General features: G+C 50.1%; 4 protein-coding genes across 5 annotated transcripts in view; 2 read left to right on the forward strand and 2 right to left on the reverse strand.

Annotated features, from left to right (window-relative positions):
- The first annotated feature begins 206 nt into the window (after nt 1–206).
- Nucleotides 207–8,585, forward strand: LOC113207417 (opsin, ultraviolet-sensitive). The gene is made up of 8 exons (XM_026423977.2): nt 207–355; nt 979–1,182; nt 1,254–1,469; nt 1,585–1,715; nt 1,787–1,959; nt 2,111–2,271; nt 3,666–3,767; nt 7,443–8,585. Exons 1-8 carry the CDS (start codon nt 291–293, stop codon nt 7,549–7,551), a joined length of 1,161 nt encoding a protein of 386 aa, XP_026279762.1. The 5' UTR covers nt 207–290; the 3' UTR covers nt 7,552–8,585.
- On the reverse strand, nt 3,792–9,416 carry LOC113216594 (uncharacterized). The gene is made up of 3 exons (XM_052264579.1): nt 9,216–9,416; nt 7,301–7,393; nt 3,792–7,211 (listed from the first exon to the last, which is right to left on the reverse strand). The coding sequence occupies exons 2-3, from the start codon at nt 7,384–7,386 to the stop codon at nt 6,161–6,163; spliced, it is 1,137 nt and encodes a 378-aa protein (XP_052120539.1). The 5' UTR covers nt 7,387–7,393; nt 9,216–9,416; the 3' UTR covers nt 3,792–6,160.
- Nucleotides 9,417–9,645: 229 nt separating this feature from the next.
- The window catches only part of LOC113207392 (formin-J), a 66,005-nt gene continuing 55,184 nt past the window's right edge, over nt 9,646–20,466 (forward strand). For both annotated transcript variants that reach the window (XM_052264575.1, XM_052264574.1), the window contains exon 1: nt 9,646–9,812. The gene's annotated coding sequence lies outside the window, so the exon portion shown is untranslated. The remainder of the gene's footprint in view (nt 9,813–20,466) is intronic.
- On the reverse strand, nt 18,811–20,423 carry LOC113207564 (uncharacterized). The gene is made up of 2 exons (XM_026424186.2): nt 20,204–20,423; nt 18,811–19,779 (listed from the first exon to the last, which is right to left on the reverse strand). Exons 1-2 carry the CDS (start codon nt 20,388–20,390, stop codon nt 19,532–19,534), a joined length of 435 nt encoding a protein of 144 aa, XP_026279971.1. The 5' UTR covers nt 20,391–20,423; the 3' UTR covers nt 18,811–19,531.

Genomic DNA, 20,466 nt, shown 5'->3' on the forward strand with positions numbered 1-20,466 from the left:
ACTTCCCCCCTTGGTCGTCCGCATACATCATAATCGAATTGTATGGCAGCCGTCCCGTCCCGGGCGGATTATCACGGATCAGAATCAGCATGGCTGCCATCCTCCTGCGAGGGCTGCGAGGGACGCGAGGCGGGGCAGGTGTCCTGAGGGGGCCCCGAGGGGGCCTGCCACCCCCACCCCCGCCGACCCGCCCGCGGCCCGCCCTCGGCCCGCCGTGCCCTCCGCGGACAGAGTTTATAAAAGGGCGCCGTCAGAGCTCAGCGGACTCTTTAGTTCGTAGACTAGTGACCATGGAGTACCCCGAAAGCGCGGACTGTTCGAACGGCACGGCCTGGCTGCCCGTGGCGGAGGCCAGGTGAGTCAGGCGGGGCGATCCTCGCACCTCTCCGACGACGGCGACGACAGCGACAAGCAGACGGTTCCTTCAGTCCGTTTTTTCTGTGCGTCAGCCCGTGCGTCCGTGTTGTGCGTGTGTGCGCCCGTGTGTGTATGTGTGTTTGAAAAAATTGCATAGAAAAATTAGGAAATTAATACCCCGTTCCGGCAAAGGGTCGTTCCACGCTACTCGCAGATTATGTCACCAAGTGCCTCTGGCTGGAGAGCCAAATGTACCAGCGGACTGAACAAATCATCCACTTCTTTAGTTATGCTGTACCGCACGCAGGTGTATGGATGGGTTTGCCCACAATCTCTGGCTGTGACGCCGTACAGCGCCCAGCGAGTAGGAAGCTAGCCCACCCCATATGCGTACGGTACCTATGAGTATAGTCGTATGTATACAAAAGTGGACAGTGTTTTTCAGTCGCCCGGTGGATGGTGCTTCCTTCAGACGCGGTGTGCGGTGGTATAGGGAGATGCTCGGCTAAATTACGTATAGTAAATTTCTGAGGCCGTATTGTATCAATCCGACGGAGGCCCGGCGCCGGCCGATTTGTGTGGTGAGCTCCGAACACTTTCCCAATACTTTGGTGTGCGCAGGATCGGCTCCGGGGTGTCGGGGCCCTCCGAGCAGCGCCTCCTGGGTTGGAACGTCCCCCCGGACGAATTGCCGCACATCCCCACGCACTGGCTGGTGTATCCAGAGCCCGACCCCCTCATCAACTACGGCCTGGGTGTCCTGTACTGCTTCTTCTTTTTCTTCGCAGTCATGGGCAACGGCATCGTCATCTACATTTTCCTCACGTGAGTCTCAAGAAGTCGTAGCTCTGTCCTCCGTTCTACTTGCGGCTTGGTATTACATTTCTTATCTACAGGTCAAAAAATTTGAAGACACCCTCCAACATATTCGTGGTGAACCTAGCAATATGCGATTTTGTGATGATGGCCAAAACGCCCATTTTCATCTACAACTCGTTCAACCTGGGTCCTGCCAGCGGCCCAACGGCCTGCCTAGTATTTGCGACCATGGGGTCCTTCTCCGGGATCGGCGCCGGTGCCACCAACGCGGTGATCGCCTACGACAGATACATGTTAGTATTTTTTCTATGCAGAAACTACTCAAAAATACTTGACGTTCAAACCCTAAAATTCGCTCGGCAATGATATGGAGATCAAACCTGCTCAATTAAACACTCACGCCGCCAGGACAATCGCCAAGCCGTTCGGCAGCAAGATGACGAGGGGCAAAGCCATCATGATCATCTTCTTTCTCTGGATGTGGGTGACGCCGTGGGTGGTCTTCCCTGCCACGGAGATTTGGGGCCGCTTCGTCCCAGGTAAAGTCCCGCTGGCGGTGGTGTGCTTCGGGGTGCCGCGCCGAAGATGCAGCGTCTATTGCTGTTCGCAGAGGGCTTCCTGACGAGCTGCACGTTCGACTACATGTCGGACACGGACCACATCCGAGTGTTCGTTGGCGTCATGTTTTTCGTCTGCTACTGCATCCCCATGACGATGATCATCTACTTCTACTCCCAGATCGTCAGCCACGTCGTAGCGCACGAGAAGGCTCTGAAGGCCCAGGTGATGTATAGTTAGATGGATTTATGAGTCAATCACACCCCTACCCCCCCCCCCCCAAAAAAAAAAACAACACAAAAAAAACAACAACAAACACACACACACACACACACGCACAAACACCGTTTTGTAATACTGCCTCTCTCTGTCACAGGCAAAGAAAATGAACGTGGAATCGCTGCGATCGAACGTGGACAAGAACCAGGACTCGACTGAGATTCGCATCGCCAAGATGGCCATCTCACTGTCCTTCCTGTTCGTGCTCTCCTGGACCCCGTACGCGACCGTCGCGCTCATCGGTGCCTTCGGAAACAAGTATGGGTGCACTCTATCAGGCGTGGGTCCAGAGGAGGAGGTTTTGGGTTCGACTGCACTCCCTTCCTCGACTCCCTCTGACGCAAGCTATCGCTTCTCTTTCACACGCGTTCGAGGTGGCTGATTTGCCCGACCCGTTTGTGTGGTTGGCCTGTACCGCATGCACTGGCGGGGGAAGTGGTGTGTTGTGCCCGGAAGAAAGACGCTATGCAATTTTATGTTCAGAGTCAGACCGGAGTCAGTCGAACCCTCTAGTTCCAGTACCGATAGCCGCGTCACATGTCGGCGCAGTGAACCACTACACACCAAAATCTTATGAACGTTTTTATTCATATTTAGTCACTATTTTGGCTTGACGGATGTCATTAGGGATGTCATTGACATCAAAATGACTTTAAAGTGATCAACCTTTTCTCCTTGGGTGGCGTATTGAAACACGCGGAGCATGTTTACGGACTTCAGTAAGCTATGAATAAAACTCCCCACAAGAGTTTAGTGTGTACGCCGTAGGGTCTCCACGAGGAAGCCTTGGTGGAATGGCGGGTGTAGGTGTTTCCACAATGAACTTTCAACGTATAACGGCGAGGCGACCCATGCTAACGCCTGCCACGCGCTGGGTAGGCCAACCCGCCACGCAGCTAAGTGGAGACGGCGGCCCACCCTGAGCGCCTTAGTGTGGGGGCTGCCGGCTAGGCTGGCTCCGGCTCCGGGTAAGGAGGGGTTTGACGCGCATCGTACCTTCGCACCAACTCGGGCGAGCAAGAGATTGCAGGTGCAGAGTCTCTAAACCTGTGTCGGTCTTTCGTAACTATTTTCACCCATCAAAGCATACGTAGTTATTGCTTCAAAAGGGACGTCGGAACATGGAGGAACTCTTTTCTTCGACCATTTTCTGAAAGGTCAACGTTGACCAAGTCGCTGTCATAGTGTCAGAGCTCTGCAAAATCGCCTTTCCTGACCGACCGAGATAGGTTTAGTTCCTTAACTCTCTCGGACAGGCCGCCTCGGTCAGCGCTGGCCGTGCGCTAGGTGAGAGGTGAGGTGAAAGGTGGTGGGGGTGGGGGTGGGATCCCTCACTACACTGTCCCCTCCTCACCTTGCAGGCGCCGTCCGCCTCGGTCGGTCAGAAAGGGTGATTTTGCAGAGCTCGGTAAAAGGTGGAGCAAAACTAACAAAATGCGCTCTCTGCGCTAATTGTACGTATTCTTTTAAAAGCACATATCACACATGCTCATTTTGGTGGCCTAGTTAGGCATTTTTGTGCCTCAAGGAGCACAAATCTTTCGTGCTCACAGACAATTGTCAAACTCCCCAGGGTCTGTGAAAAGGGAGAATCATCTACCTAGCGACCTCATATTGAATACTTCTCTCTTCTCTCTCTCTCTGTCTCTCAGGGCGTTGTTAACTCCTGGTGTCACCATGATTCCCGCGTGTTGCTGCAAACTCGTCGCCTGCTTCGATCCCTACGTCTTTGCCTTGAGTCACCCCCGTTTCAGGTAAGAATAGAAATAAAGATTACATATGGATACCTGAATGTTTATTTCCATGCAGCATTTAAAGCCTGTGAAATTCAACAGTATATTTGGTACGTATATGGTAGAGCTACAATCTTTGTTCAGAAAAGGGCAAGTTATCACAGATATAGAGATAATATCTTTCCTGAATCTAACATAGTAGGTCAAGCAGCCACAATTGCATGAAAATTATGCGGTTTCCTCTTCTGGAAACTGAACTTTTTCTTAATTAACAAAACACATTTGTACAAAAAGTACAGTTTTTTTATAAAACAAAACAAAATCCACACAAAGAAGAAGTTGATTACAGATTTCCTGGGAGTAAGTTTAGGTATGTGAAGGACAATTTGGTAGAAAATAATAGATAATCTAATCAGTAAAATAAGACAACACTGGAAATATCAAAAGCCTAAGGAACTCATTCAAAATTCTCTCTGATCAGTAATACTTTTAGATTACGATCTATAAATTATTTTGTGCTAAAATACCAGGTGGCTGATTAACCCCGCGCACTTCTGTAGTTAGACTGTACCGCACGCAGGAGTCCGGGCGGGTTGCCTACTCGCCCGGCCCGTAAGGCGCCGTGGACAGGGGCGATTGGCAAGCCCGCCCGCCCGCACTTCACTGAAGTCTACAGTCTAACTACAGAAGTGCGCGGGGTTAATCAGCCACCTGGTATTATCCATTTCTCATATGTAAACCGATGTTTTGTTTGATAAAAATATTTTAAGGACTAGAATTACAAAGGATGACTAACATCACAAACACTTTGCTTAGGATAGTGGCGCTCCAACAACAGTTGATTCAGGTGTTAAGGTGTGAATTCCCAAAACAATCTCAATGTCCTTCATGAAAGTTCACTGTTAATGTAAATCACATTTTAATTTATGATTTCCATTAACAATGAACCGATCTGAACATAGTATAACAAGAAGGCATGTGACCCAAGCTACGATATAATGTTATACAATAATATAATTAAAACAGATTACTTACAATGACAAATAGAAAAGCCAAATCAAGTTCAATATTAGTTTCAAAAGAAATGAAAAACTGTTTACCCATGGTTTACCATTGCTAGTTACTTCTCTAGAAGAAGGCATGGAACCTAAACACTTAACTAAAATTCATAACATAACTCTAATACTGGACTAAACATGATACAAGCCCCATACCTGGAGGTCTCATGACAGACTTTTGATAAGATTATTGGAATACATTGATTACAGATTCAGTCACTAGAGACTCCAGGATAATGTCAGATTGTAGACCACATGGGCATAGAACATTAAACTTATTTATTAAGGTACAATCTTTGCAAAAAAAAAAAATACAGTATATTACGGGTTTCCTAAACTGCCCATTGTGAATACTAGAACAAAAATTAAAATGTAAACAACAAAACAAAAATCTTAGTTTGAAGATCAGGATGAAAATTTGTGCCCATCAAATGAAGAACTAAAAATTAAACTTCCATCAACAATCATTACAGATTACAGAGGGCACTTAAGGAACTTCACTCCCACCTTACAAGACATGACTCAATTCAATCTCTCCAAAACATTAAAGAAAAAAAAGTGAGGGCAGAACAAGGACTTTTCTTTCTTTTCAAATATTACAACTATATAAAAAAAAAAAGAGCAGCAATAAGTAGAATTCAACAGTCTCAAAAATCGCTTAGCTACCATAAATAGTGTCTGCTAAAATCTGAAATTTCAGGTGGCACTACGTCATTTGTTCTTTGAATAAAATTTCAAAAAAATATGTAAGCTGCCTTCAGAAAAGTAAAAGCATAGTTCTCAACCTCAATAACTATACATTTTTTTTTTTAATAGCAAACCAACAGATTTGTTGTCAATGTACTTTGACTTAGTCATGCTCTGAGTTATATAATTGCTCATAGGCAAAAGAAATTTGGAGGTAGATAATTTAACATATTGAACAAAATATCTGACCTTATTCTGGAACACTGATAACTGTAATAGATCACAAATATTATACCTAGGCAGTGATGGAAAAACAAAATTTACCAATCAGTCCGATACAGAGCTGAATATAAGACTAGTAGATAGTTAAAACAGAAGATTAATTTTGCTCTGTATGCAGAAAAAAACAGGTTACATGTTCGCTTGAGAAGACCCAAATGTTTCAATAATTTCATGCTTTCTTCACAAAACACTGTAAAAAAATAGGAATTCTCTCTCTGTTAATAATAATAATTTATCATCCGCTACTACCCCAAAATCACACACATTTTTCAAATAAACCAAGCAATTTTACAACACTGCTGGTTTATGATGACTAAAGTCACACCTCACCTACACTGAACCTACTAGGCACATCTACACTTCAAATATACAATTCCTATATCTTTTTTATCGTCTTGACCTTCCTTGAGGCATAAGCATACTTCGAGGGCTAGATCGCTTTCCAATTGAGACTTGCACAGGCATAGCAAATTCTTGCATTGCAGCTTCCTCTGAATCCTGCTCCTCTTGAATTGCTGTTGGCCACCCATTTTTTATAGCACAATAAAGCATCCGAGCCATTCTGTAAGTCGCAAGTTGCTGTGCAGGAGGTAGGGATGGCCAAATTGCGAATTGAGTCAACACATAATGTACCTGGTATTGCTCTGCAACAGCCTCAGCAGGAAGTTCAGAGAAACTTACTGCCAAACGCGTGGCTAACACTTGAATTTCGTGTTCATCCCGTGGTATGCTCCCTGAGGGCTGCGCAGGCATAAGGCTGTACCAATCAAAGGTCTCTTTTCCCACCCTTTGTTGGCTCTTTGAGGAATTATTAATCTGAGAAGTAAGGGCGTTAACAATCGCTTTCATATGTTGAAGTTGTTGCTCTAAAGGAGTAACAGCTTTCATTACACATGCGTCAATATGTTCCTGAATAGGATTTGAATTTGATTGAGCATTTCGGGGTGCAGAAGGTGGTACAACACCAACACGTTCTGATAATGTGGGCATTAAGATTTGCTCCACATCAGCAAGAGAAAGTTGCTTTCCTAGATCCCCTTCAGACTCATCTAACTTCCTCTTCAGTTTTTGGAGGCCTGGGAGAGAGTAGCAGTGGTCTTTTAAAAAAGCTCTTCTGACTGGACTAGGCTGCTGTTGACTGGAATGAACAATAGGAGAAGCAGCAAATATTGGAGTTTTCTCAGTGAACCCTTTGTCCAAAGTAGCACTACTTGTTAAAACACTAGATGAAGTCATACGTATTGGTCTCTTCATTGGAAAATTGAATTTTGTTGGAATTGCACTTGCATTTAAAACTCTTCTTCCATTAGCAGCTGAAGTGTAACAACTATCTTCAAAATGTTCAGAGCACAGGTGGTGTCCTTTTGTAGGAGAAAAGTTTGCTCTTCTCATTGCAATAACCCATTTTTTGGAAAGTTCTACATTACTTAAGGGAAATCTGCAGAATAAATAAAAATTTTCATTCATTAAAAAAAATAAAAGGCAGAACAAGTGATGCATTAAGTGGTACACACCATGCATACTTACGGATGGAAAATAATTCCAGATCCCTTCTTGTAGCGGTTGCTACAATTAACCGCTGAACATGTAGCTAAGCCTCGACGGTTACTCATGGTCCTTCTGAAATATGAAAACAAAAGTAAAGATTAATTACTTGCTTTTCTTGCAGGCTTGAACTACAAAAAAAGATGCCATTCCTTGATATTAAAGAAGATAAGCCAACAGCAAGTGAAACAGCATCAACAACAACCGAAGCCACAAGTGCAAACCCTGATTAATTGTTGTCTGGTACTGATTCCGTAAAAGACTTTAATCAAACATTTTGTTGAGAAAAACAATCAAAGGAGGACCTGAGAAAGATTGGGAAGAGTGGCACCGATTTCACTTCACAGACCTTGCATTGGAAAACGGACATTGATTTGAATATTTCTGTAAAAACTAAGCCCTACATAAAAAAAATCTTATTGCAATCTTCAAAATGTAAAAAAAAAAATATAATTGAACTCCTTGTAGATGATAGAAAATGTTTATATTCCAAGTCAAAATGTTGTAATATTTAAGCTTTGTGCTCTAGTGATTTGCTCACAAAAATGTAATGTATAACAAAAATCCTTGCAATGGAACACACCATTTTCATAAAATAACTTCAGAGCACTTACATTGTTAATGAAACAGGGGCATACCATCTAGCTAAAATTGTGGCTGCTCACTGCATATAAAATAAGATCAGATAATCAAACAATGTAAATTGTTAAAGACTTGGGTGGGGTATTTGAGTCTTTCTTTTGAAATAGCCTGAATATGCATGAGATAAGTTTACCTGATAACTTCAAATAATTCAGGAGCATTCAAAGCTCACAGAAAGAGGTAAAAACTGTTTTATATTATAATTTATGTTTTTTCATTTGCTGGGAATTGGGCAGGGAGTGGTATCAAGTACGAAAAGAAAAGAGTGTGTTTGTTACGTTTTATGTAATGACAATTAACGTCAATATGAAATTATTTGAGAGCTCCAGCACTTCCATAACACAAAAATTATCATTCTACTGTTGAAATCTAGGCATTGCAAATAATTAAAGTGCTTAAGACAAGTACTAGAAATGCTGACTTAAAAGATAGTTTGTCTTGGGAGTGACTGAAGAGAAGAGACTGGAAAGATAAACCACATACTCGAGACTCAAACTAACTTGCGCTTGTTCAAAAGGTATTGATAAAATTAAATTCCTTATTCCTGAACTGTCAATGGTTTTGTAGAGTATGGAGGAAAATGTACAATGATAATGAGTTAATAAAGCAGTGTTGGAAAAGTAAAGTGTCGGTGTCAGAGACTCTCAGATTTGTACAAAAACCAAAATCATGGCATACAGATGGAAACATGTAAGTACAGTCGTACTGAAAACTAAATCCACTCTTGCTATCAAAAGACCTTTTCGCCCACAATTTGGCAACAACACAAATCTCTACAGTAAAATTTTAATTTGGGCAAATTTTCAAAAAGCAAAAGCACTCGGCACTGGCAAATTTTCCAAGGAATCCAGTGGTGATAAGTAATTTTGTCGACAGGCACTCAAAATACGGTTTACCTCAAGTATAAAATTCTACTTGCAGCATTGCCACGTTGTTGGCGAACAGGTTTAAATAGGTGTCAATTTCAAAACACGGACCTAAAAACACCACTTTCATGCACATAACCTAAAGCGAAAAAACAAAAAAAAAACAAAAAAAAACTTGCATGATCAAATGCAAGTCAGCTAGTAAAGACTACAGAGATTTCTCCTAAAACTCTATGGAATTTGATATTGTGGAAATCAATAATAGTAGAGCAAATCGCAAGAATGCACAGATAGCTAAGCAAAACTATAGACAGAACCAGATAATTGGATATGTTACATGTAAAGAAAGAGAATGGAATTAGTTATTACAACCTTGCGAACATACTTACAAACTTATTTAAACTGACATCAGACAAAAGAAGCTATGTTGCGAAAAAGTAAAGATGATCAAAATTCACAAGAATTGTATTTTCCTTGAAAAATGTGGCACCACGATATAACAACACAAAACACAACGACAACACGACATCCAGAAATGTTCACAACACCAACATCAGGCTGGTAGAGAACTTGGAGTCTATATTTTAGGAAGGGTTGCTACGAACAGATGATTGCAGCTGTTTATGTGACTGTACAGATCTTGTGGGGTATGTTCTTTCTTCCTTGCATTACAACCGATATGTTCCTCGATATTCTGAACCCTTTCGCGTAGGAAACACGCGAAACTAGCATGTTATGTCTATAATTATGTTCCTGAGTAGTTTAATCCCATTTTACAAGGAAGACCAATGGCGACCAAAAAATGTGGTTCCCAGTATTTACACCATCCTAGGCCGCGAGATGTCATGTTTCAAAATGGCCTCCTCTATGTAGCTCGTTCGCCTACTAAATTTGTGTGTGTTTACCTTTATCGAACGAGTTTTACTGATTTGTTTGATTGATTTGATGAAATAGTTCACCCTGCCTTCAGCAGCCTTCAAATCAAGGTTAGTGCTAAGATTAATATAAGGTTCTTGCTGTCGATTATGCGGAGGGCCGGAGGGCCTAAGTGACTTACGCCCGAGTGTCCCTGTAATTTTGCCTAACGCATGAATTTAAACCTACAGTGTATCTTGTTTTGTTTTCGATGTTCGACTGGAACATTGTCTTATTGCTGGCCTTTCCTCTACCGTTGACATTTTTATCAGTTTACTTGGAGGTTATAAACCTGCATCTATAAATCGGCGTCTGCGAAGCCTGTGAAATAGCTATAAATTTTATTTAAAGTAGGGAACAGATTGAATTTACATGCATTCTGAATGGTGCAGCGCAACTTGAAAATATTTTGGAATTGTGTCAGGTTAAAACAGATTGCCTATCCTCTGTGATCATACCTGTCAGTTTGCCTTTAAACTGTGGGCCTTTCCTGTCACTGTTAAGGTTATATATGTGTGTTGTTTTCATTTTTTTTCTTCCATTTTATTGGTGTTAATGAAGTTTACAATCTCTCCTACTGTTCTAAGCATATACTTACATTTTTAAAAGTATTCTTTTTCTTGTATAGTTCTTTATTCCTAAGAACATTTGAATCTTTTTAAAAATATATCTTTTGACATTTTCCGATTTATGCTTTTTAGTATATTTATTTTTATTAGAGGCGTAGAAGAAAAGATTTTCTCTCTGAATAGTTTACTGCGTGTGGATATTTAGATACTCATTTAAAGCTTGCAAGTTTTAAGCTTTTGTAACTTGTAGCAGTTGTGCTTTACTGTTTTTATGGCCTATTTCTGACTATTCCTTCTCAAAAACATCTCAGCAGAAGGGCTGTGATGAGTAGAGTAGGAGTACAATGACAACAACAGCAACAGCTTCAGCAAAACTGAAAACAAGAGATAAAAGACGCACTGTATTATTGGTCCATCTCTTTGAACCATACTGACAGGAATGGGGGTGGGTCCGAGGCAAGGCCAAACCAGCCAGGTTGGACAGTGCATGGCCTGGCTCGCACAGGAGAACCAGTACAGGCCGCCGCCCAGCTCTAGCCCTAGCCTAGCTAAGCCAGCCCTGCGCACGGCGGGCGCAGGACAGGGAGGGGGCCTGCTATTTAGAGACAGCGGGTCGGGGCTGCGCCGTGCCTGTTGGGCCAGTGCATGCATGGAAACTCTTGAACAAACTGCCATTCAAATGGTAAACTACAAGTCGACGTCAACTCACCACGAGTGATTATTAGCAAACTGAAATATGAAATCAATTTAATAGCAAACCAAAACATTGGTCAAAATGCCATTTGTAGCACACTTTACTCGCGCCTTATTGAGGACAGCTTTATTTTGCGCGTCGGGAAACGTTCAGGTCTCGTATCTTTAGTGACCGTGTGATTGGTCGACTTTATAATTTCTAGTTATGGGAGAACTAGAATGGGAGAACCAAAGACGATGGTCCAAATAGAAACCTTTGGGGGAGCTTGGTCTCTTTTCTCAATTTCGTCCATGCGTGACTCTTTGGCATTCAGTTTGCTGGCAGTAGTAGTTTGGAAGGTAGGCCCTCCCTCCGTCTGCAGAGCAGTGTGGAGTTTTTTGACCGAGTGCCAACTTTGCTCACCCCGCTGGGGCGGGTTAAGCTCGGCTCGGCCCGGTCCGGCTCGGCTCGGCGCTCGGCTCGCAGCTCGCCCACCCACACTAATCACATCAGGTGTTGCTTCGCTCTCGCGGCTCTCTTCGGGGCGTATATTTCAGGCGCGTTTCGTGCGAGATTATCGCGAGCCGATCATCGGCGGGCGGAAGTCGCCATGGTCGGATAGAGCACTCGTCGCCAGGGCTTGAACTCAAAGTCATGACTCAAGTTCACGATTAGTCCAGGGCGTGAGCAAGCACGCCTGGCTATCGGGGACAGACCCCGTCGGTGTCGGCGGCCGGGGGGCGGCGAACCGTCACAGTACTCCCGACTCCCCCGGCGGCGGCGGCGGCGGGGCCGTCGTGTCGCCGTCGGCTCGCGACTTGTTAAAAATTGTTTCCCTATTTTAAGACGCCGGGCGCGCTGGTGGGGGGCGTGGGAGTGACCCAAGGCGCGGCGCGGCCGGCCCGGTGCACCCGCCGAGACACATGATTTCCTTTAGTCATGGCACGGCCAGTCAAAATAACAGACGACATCGCGACGCATCGTGTGGGCCACGTCGCATCTAGTCGCTAGCGTGCACGCTCGCACGCACGCACGCTCACGCTCACACCAACACCAACACCCGCTTCTCGCTCGCAGAGCTCTGTGAGTGAGTGGTAGGGATCGTCGCTACGCTCCGGGCCGAGCGCCTGCGGACCACGGGGTAGGCAGGCCCGCCGGGCAGCTCCGTGCGGCGGGGCTGCCCAGCCCGCCCCCGGCCAGCCGCATGGACACGGAAGCGGTGTACCCTTCAACCTCCTTATCGCTAATCAACATCCTCCAACATCTTACAACCTCTTTCCGATTCCTTCCACCTTCTTCCACCCCCTTCCACCTCCTTTTACCTCCTTCCGCCTTCTTCCTCCTTATACACTACCTTCCACCACCTTCCTGCTCCTCCACAACCTCCTCCACAACCTCCTGCATAATCTCCTCCATAACCTCCCCCATTACCTCCTCCACAACCTCCTCCACAACCCCCTCCACAACCTCCTCCATAACCTCCTCCAACCTCCTTCAACCACCTCAACTGCACCCCGCAAGGAGCAGGAAGCCGGGCCGAGGTCTCTCCCGGCCACTTGGGTGAGGTCCAAGATCCCTGATTCACGGTGGAGATAGTCGAGTCATTGATGCAGCCATTTGCCGGCTCGCCTCCTCGCCCCTGTCATCGGAAGTCCATCGCTGTCATCCCGCCCGGGTGCCATGAGACAAGACCATGTTGTGCAGCACACTGCAGCACTCGTTGTCAACCGTTCTCAACCCAGCGGCATAGCCTTGGTCCATGAGCTGCAAGCAAATCTGAGGATTGCTTCGTATAGTTGGTTATGTCGGAATAGTTTTGTTTAGTACATTGAAAATAAAACATTATCGACGTGTCGAGTTTGTCAATAGTATGAAACTATTTCCCTATTTCCACTCTGCAATTGACTGACGAAGCTTTGTCAACCAGGGTTGAGTGCAAATAAGCTCGTCGTAATCAAGTGGATGACGGCAAAAGCAACCTGGTGGTTCGGAATGCGGTTGATGGAACAATCAATCAGCTCGCGCGTTATTTATTATGGAAGTGTGTGTGGGAAACCCCCTCCCTTGTGCAGCTTTGCTGCTCCCGACGGGATTTGATTAGCTTGTTGTCTCAGACGAGGGGTGGCCGAACGAAAGCACAGCGGCGCCTCTGCCAAAAGCCGTTGTGGGGGTGTGGTGGCGTGGCGTGGCGGAAACCGACTGGTGGTGGCGGGGGGGGGGAGTGGGGGGTGAACATCGGCGGACTATCAATCACGAGCTCCGGAGTGTCAAGCAATTTGGTGTGAAACACAAACTTGCCGTGGCGGAATCTTTTTCGCCCCGATGTTTTATGTCCGTCGACTACTTAGTGCCGTCCGCACCAAACACTTTTATACGCATTCAGAAGTAAAGTGTGTAGCAGGATCGAGCAAGGATTGTTAGTCAGTTGCAAGCTTCACTCGAGGCTCGCAAGGACCCGCATGGAAATAATCCTGAAAATTACGTATTTTATTGAGTTGTCAGAATTAACTCGTTTTAGACTTTGAGCTTTTAGAATTTTCCTCTCAATTACTGTTGAATCAAAGGCAACGCCTTGCATATACGGCAGTTTTACGTAGTTTTGTGAAAACGCGCCATGGCGATAGCACCCGCATATGTGCTGAATTATTGACGAAGTCGTGCATATAATCATTATGAGACATGTGCATCACAACAAGAAATGCGTGCTGCACACCGAGCTGTACACCTTTCGTAGTGGATAACCGGGGATAACCTCTATTGCAAGAACATTTCAGTTAACCACTCAGATAATCTAAAGGAACCTGTATAAGAAAAGTGTGCGCACCCGTCACCGGGCCGGGGGGGGGGGGGGGGGGGGGGGGGGCGCTCGGTTTCACAGGAAATACCTCGTCGCAAACCCTGCTGCCGCGATGTTTGTCCGTTTGTCTCTGTCCATCCTTCGTCTTGTCATCCCCTCTCAAACGGCCACTCCCCCTCGCCGCCAACCGCCCCTCCACCACCGTTCTGGCCTAATAGCCGAGATTCTCCTCGTCTAGTTCTCTCCGGAGGGTGGAGGGAGGGGGGTGACATTTGTGAGCCGGCCGCGTAAACAACATATGGGTCGAGCCCAACAGGCGCTGCTAGGCGCGCTGCTGTGTGTTATTGCGACGGACTTCCCCGCGCCAGTGTTGTCCTCGATTCCATTATCGCATGAACAAAACGAGCTGGAAACATGCAAATGTACCGTGACGCCACTAATTGTGCGAAATTAAAGAGCTGGGGTTGAGCGTCCGGGTTAAAAGAAGAAAGTATCAGGACATAAACCACAAACTTGTTCAGCAGTTAAATATTTGCTAATACTACTGCCAATTACTGCAACCTCATTTCATTTTACCCCCTTTTCTGCGGTGGAAGTATACGCTTATATTTTGTTTTGCAATCTCGAGTTGCGTTTCAGAGGGTTGGTAGGGCGCATCCTGCCCGGCGGGCCGCGACCTCCTCCCGCGCGCTTTATGAGGAAGGGTGTCAAAGCAGTTGTGCCACGTGAGGGACGGGACGCACTCGCATTCTAGAGAGAAGTGCGGGGTGGTGGTACTAGAAGAGCGATGCATTTAGAAAGAGAGAGACACTAGCCGCACCCTTCCTGTGGCGCGTGGATGCAACAAACCACTACCCAGTCTAGGCCGCCTGTCGGCGCAACTTAGTCCGAGAGCCTTGCGACGTGGTCCACGACGCCGCGCACTGCGCTGTACCCGCCCCGCCGTTACCACTGCGATGACACGCATCGCGCGATCAGCTCTTTGGAATGTTATTGATCTTTACGACGCGCCCACCGCGGCTGAAGGCTTCACACGCTTCACGCCTAAGTTCAGCGTTTCGTTGAGGACTGGAATGATCTGCTCGTTCCAAGCAGGGTCGAATGTGGGCCGTTTGGTCATTTAAAGGCGTGTCCCACGTGAGGTCCTGGCTGGAGTCTGGATCAGGGCTATACCGGCCTTGCCGCTGCGTCGGCCAGCCTCTCCGCCGCGCTCTCCCGCCGGCTGCGGGGGTGCGTGACCTGTGTGGACCCTCTGTTGTGGCCCGGCGGGCCCCTCCGGTCCCCTTCTCATCCGCCACTCGCCTCCGCCTCCCCGTCGCCCGCCGCCCGCCGCATCCCTGCCCAGTCGTTGCACAACTCATTAAAAGGATGGAAATAACCCGACTGTGTGTCTCTCTCCGTCCCCCACCTGCCCCTCTCCTCGCCGTCTCTCTCTCGCTCGTCCGCTCACCGCCCCCTCGCACTGGCCCAGTTTTCAGTTTAGGACTAGCGGGCCGGTGTCTTTCCCTCGTGGTGAGTGTGGGGGGCCCGGCCCGGCAGCGGCGCGGGCGGTCTTTGACTCTGCGCGCCTTTAGGTAGGCAGGCCAGCCGCAGCGGGCGGCACAGCGGGACGGCCTACCTTGCTGCCCCCCCCCCCCCCCCCCCCCCCCCCCCCCCCCCCCCCCCCCCCCCCCCCCCCCCCCCCCCCCCCCCCCCCCCCCCGCTCCACTCAAGCCACGCCACCGGTCCGCTTGTCTGCTGCCCGGGCTGGTCCGCCTGTCCCTGTCTGCTGACCACCCCGCCTGTTTCTCGCAAGTCTTGATTTTTTGTGATTCTTTTTTCTTCGGCGGTGGGGTGCCCCGCATCGCCCCCAGCCCCCACTTCCCTTCACGCCGGGCCGCGCAGGACTGATGAAGAGGGCGGGTGAGAGTTGAAAAATATGACACGGAATTCTTCCCTCTTGTTCGAAATTTATCAGGTTGGCCGATGACAGGTTTGGCCTTGACTCGTCTCTAGGGGGAAATGTCGGGGCGCGAGAGGAGGAGAAGGAAGCAGGGGTGTGGAGGGGGTTCGACCCGCCGTGGTGGGGTTGATCGGAACCCCTCAGGGCACTCCAGCAGATCGGACTGGTTGTGCTCCTCCCGGAGGCCGCAGTGTCCGAGGACCAGCCGGGACCATTTTCTTTTCTCGCCTCATTCACTCTGTTCGTTATTTCGGCCGCCGCAAAACACACACCTCTCTCTCTCGCGCGCTGCTGCAAAAGTTATGGGGCGTCTGGCTTGAGACGCTCGCGCCTGCGTGTCGTCGCTTCATATACACTGAAACACTCTTAATGAGAGCGAAACATTGTTCACTGGCGGGACGGGGCAGGGTGCACGGCGGGGGCGAGGGCGGGGGTGGCTGTGTGTGCAGCGGGCCGGCTGGCGGCGTTAGAGCCTAGCTCTGCGCTTGTTTGTGGCGTTTACGCCGATGATTCACCCGCTCATGGCGTCACGGGTGACGTCTTGGCCGAGGTAGGCGCCGCGTGCGGTCGCCCCGCCACGCCCCGCCACGCCCCGCCACGCCCCGCCACGCCCCAAGGCGCAACTCCGGTCTTTATTTTTAACCGTACGAGACGTGTGCGCCCCCAAACAGCTCCGCCGCTAGCGATTCCTAGAAAGCCCTCTCTCGCTAAAGGGTGGGAGATGGGGAGGGTGGCTGCTGCAGTTCGCAGTGATCGCGGCGGATCCGCGCTTCCTTCAAAGATGCTGTGTTTTTCTTCATTTTTGAAGCCGACATACGTCGTGACTGCCCCCGCGCATATGCCCTATCCCCGCAGCATGACCGGCATGGGACATGGGTCGTCGCCTCCTCACCGTTCTGCGAAATATCTTTTTTTCCCTCTTCTCGTATGTCTGAAGTTTGGTGGAGTATGAATGTTTACTGCTCTTCTCCCGAGTCGCCCACTATGAGGCCGGGGCGGTCGGCAGCAGGCGGGTGGGATTCCCGGCGCGAGAAACATAAAAAGAGAAATTGTCTGGTCGCCCCGCTGGTCGCTGAGTGTGTGAGGTGATGAGGCCGTCGACCAGCCACCAGCCTATCAGAAGAAAAAAAAATCATTTCAAGTTGTTTAAATACAATTCTGCTCGTCCAGTTGTCGCGTTACGAGGGAAGAAGAGTTGGAAAAAAACAAATCAACGCTGTTTCTTTTAAATTTTGTCCGTGTTCGTCGCCGAAAAAAAATCTTATTGAAGAAAAAGGGGCGTGTGGGTGGGGGTGCCTTCCGAGGTGGTCGGGTGTCTTAATACCCTCGCTGGACGGGCGCCAAGTGACTGTGTTGTTGCACACTCGTCATTCAAAACACACACACACACTCACACTCGCACTCACACACCAACACACTTACACACTCACACTCACCGGCCCAGCACGCGGTCCCTCGGAAAAGTAAAAATGACACATCTCTTTAGCACGCCTTTCGAGTTTCACAGTGAAGTCCTCCATTCGCCCAGACGAAGCTGAAGCGTAAATCAAAGGGGCAGTGAAGACCTTGTGCCTGTAAATTGTGTCCGTACAGCAGTTGTCTTCCACCCTCCTCGCCCATACCCTTTTGCATCACAATGCATCCCTTTGCCCTTCCATCTTAATGGAATCTCGAATAGAATTTTGTAGAACATAAATTCAAATTGTTATCCAATTATTAATCTCCGCTCTGTACGGTGGGTCTATAGAGACAAATCCTTTGAGTCACTTTAAGTTTTAAAAGGAGGTAGTGTAATTTCTGTATGATCGTCCTCTTATAGAATGAGCTCTTCCTTGAATTTTTGACATGAAGGTTAGAACCATCCTAACCTCTAAAAGGGGACAGAAAATGAATAATCCAAGCCACAAATCTATTTAACCATAGGCATAACTACGTCCAAGCTCGCGATTCTTTAACCGCTAACGCATTTTCGTTTTTCTTTCTTGTTTTTGCGCCTACATTTAAATGTCACCGGGGTAGTTTATAAAGAAAATCTTTCCTGAGGAAAGGGAGCGCGGTCGCTCTTGGCAAGAGCCTATACTGTATAAAGGAAGTGGCGCCCGCAGTTTGTAATTGGCACGCAGAAGAGAAGGGCGCATTTGTGTTGAATTGGGACCAATTTGCCGCCTAATGGAAAATTGCGTTGCGACCTGGCTGGCCGGCCTTCCCCCGTTGTCGCGTTGCCCACATCTCGCACGTCAGACGGCGCCGCCGAGCCCGGGCGCCTCGTCGAAGCTGAACAATCCTCGCGGACAGAGAGCGTCTAACGACCTTGTGTGACATCTTTTGGCTTGGTTCTGCCCGACGGACAGCGGCGTCCGTTAGGCCCGGGCCGCGGGCCTCGCGCACCGCACCCGGCCGTCCAGGGGCGGGCCTGGTGGGCCAAGGCACAGGCGGGTATAGGCGGTGGAGTTCTTCGGCCTCATCCTCATCAGTAAGGGCAAACTCCCGGTGACAAGCTTCACCTCATTGAGCGTAACAAACGCCATGCCCCGCTGGGGTATCAGAGGGGCCCTCCCCTCCCGCCTCCCCTGCAGCTCGCGCTCTTCCCGCTCTTGGCTCTGCGACCTGGGAGAGGGGTGGGGGTGGGGTAGTCAGCCCTTTTCCTATTCTCGCTCTGTCGCGGGGACAGCCCTCGCGGGCTCTTCCTGCCACTGCTGCCCGTGTGCTAGCTCTCCTCGCCGCTCGTCTGGCTCTCCTTCCGCTTTGCCCCGCGGCGCGCCGCGCGCAGTGAGGTAGGCCAGGGTCGTGGCGGCCGCACATGTGTGATGCAACTGGGGGCGCCCGGGCGGGGGCCGCGCGGGGCTGCTGCTGGCGCTGGGCGGGGCGGGACATGTTTACGGCGACTCGGGGGAAATTCTTGGTCCTCACCTGAGCGGCGCTGGGCGCTCTGCCGCGGCGCGACGGTCGCCCCGCCAAGTCCTTCAGGATGTCCCCCAGTATTGTGCTTGGCGCCTCAACGTCGCTCTTTGTTTGCCACGTAAAAGGGCTGTCACTCTGAGGGGGAGGTAGGTAGGGGGGGACGCTGCCGAGTAAAATGATGGCAATATGGTGTTGCTGGGGGTTTATTTCGCGGAGGCCGCACTCCTTTGCGTGTATTGTAATTGCGCGGTTGCATGAAATGTCGCTAAAAATTTTCGCACCCCGGCGTATGACGCGCGGCGCCGGGGTGGCCGGGGCGGCCGGGCCAGACCGCGAGGCACCGCGGCGAGGCTCCGCGGGGAGCCGTATGTCAAAGTGCGTTGCCCCGCGAGAGCACCGCCCCGCGAGGCTTGGCGGTCGGAGGGGAGCCCGCGGTGGAGGGAGGGGGACTGTCGGGCCCCGCCGAGTTGGACTCATTGAGGTACTCTGCGTTGGAACCCCATTAGCACTTAACAACGCCCATGGACACCCGCATTAACAATATCACGGGCCGCGAGGGCGGGCGCGCCTCCTGCCGCCGCGCCGGATGCACCTGCTGCTCGTCGGGGGGAGGAATGGCGTTTGTTTTTCTGGGACGGGGAGGAGGCGGAGGGGCGCGCGGGACGCACAACGAATGGCGAAAGTGTGTAGCAGCCGACGACCCGTTCCTCTTTCGCCGCGCCCCGCCACTCCACGCCCCGCCGCCGCGCCCTGCCCGCCCCTGAGAGGGAGCGCGCCTAGTCTTAATTTGGAGCCGCAGCTGTCCCTTATAGGTTAGCGCTGACAGCCCGGTCCGTCCCGTCGCCGCGCCGCACCGGCGTCCCCGGCCGCTCGGGGAGGCCCGCCAGCGGCCCTGGTAGGTAGGTCCTCTAGGGGCGCGCGCTGCTGCTGGGCGCGCTGGGCGTCGGCATCCTCGGCGTCGGCGCCCACCCGGGCATCGTAAGGGCGGCGGCCGCCGCGTCCACGTCGCCGAGCCTGCCGTTGCAGTTGCACCTGCATCTCAAGGCGCAGTCGGGCTCGTTGTAGACGCACTGGCCCTGCTCGTCGCAGCCCACGCACATGCAGTACGCCACCTGCTTGTCCACCGCCTTGCTGCACACGGAGGAGCACATCCAGCCTGCAACAAGTCGCGGGTGCGATTGCCGTGTTAAGGATGCTGCTGCTTCGGCTTTGGGATTATCATCCCCAAAGTTCTCCCGTCGTTACAAAAAGTGACAGACAACTTCAGCCTTCTGTTAGTTGTTTCAGAGCAGACACCACGGTGTTGCGGGTTTGCCTTCGGTCTCCGCCCGTAACTAGTTTCTGCTCTGCAACACCCGGTTCAAAGCTCTCGTAGCGCCTGACGGGTAGGCAACATCCCGGCTGCTGTGCGTGCGTGTGCTGCGGGGTGGCCTACCCCGAGTCTCGCAGGCGCCATGCTCCCGTCAATTGCCCGACGAGTCTGAGAATAAAAACGAATGTACTTACCGTCTGTCTCCCTTGCTCCTCTGCGCTCTCGCGACGCAATCTGCGGGGGCTCCCGGCGCGCGGTCACTCCTTACCCCTGTCCATGTCCATCTGCGCCAGGTAGGTGGAGCCCGGGGTGGCGTTGTCAGCGCGGGGCAGGTCGCTGGTGACGCCGGCCCGACGGCTGACTCCGGCCGGCGGTGGCGTGGCGAGCACCAGCACCAGCCCGAAGGCCGCCCCGGAGACCAGCCAGGCCGAGAGACTTGCGGCGGGCCCGGGCATGGTGGTCGCACTGCGGCTCTGGCCGGACCTTTGTGGCGCTATCGGCCCGTCACGCCCCACCCCGCCCCGCCCCGCC

This window comes from Frankliniella occidentalis, unplaced genomic scaffold (assembly GCF_000697945.3).
Source record: "Frankliniella occidentalis isolate FOCC.00 unplaced genomic scaffold, Focc_3.1 Scaffold20, whole genome shotgun sequence".
Classification (NCBI taxonomy): domain Eukaryota; kingdom Metazoa; phylum Arthropoda; class Insecta; order Thysanoptera; family Thripidae; genus Frankliniella; species Frankliniella occidentalis.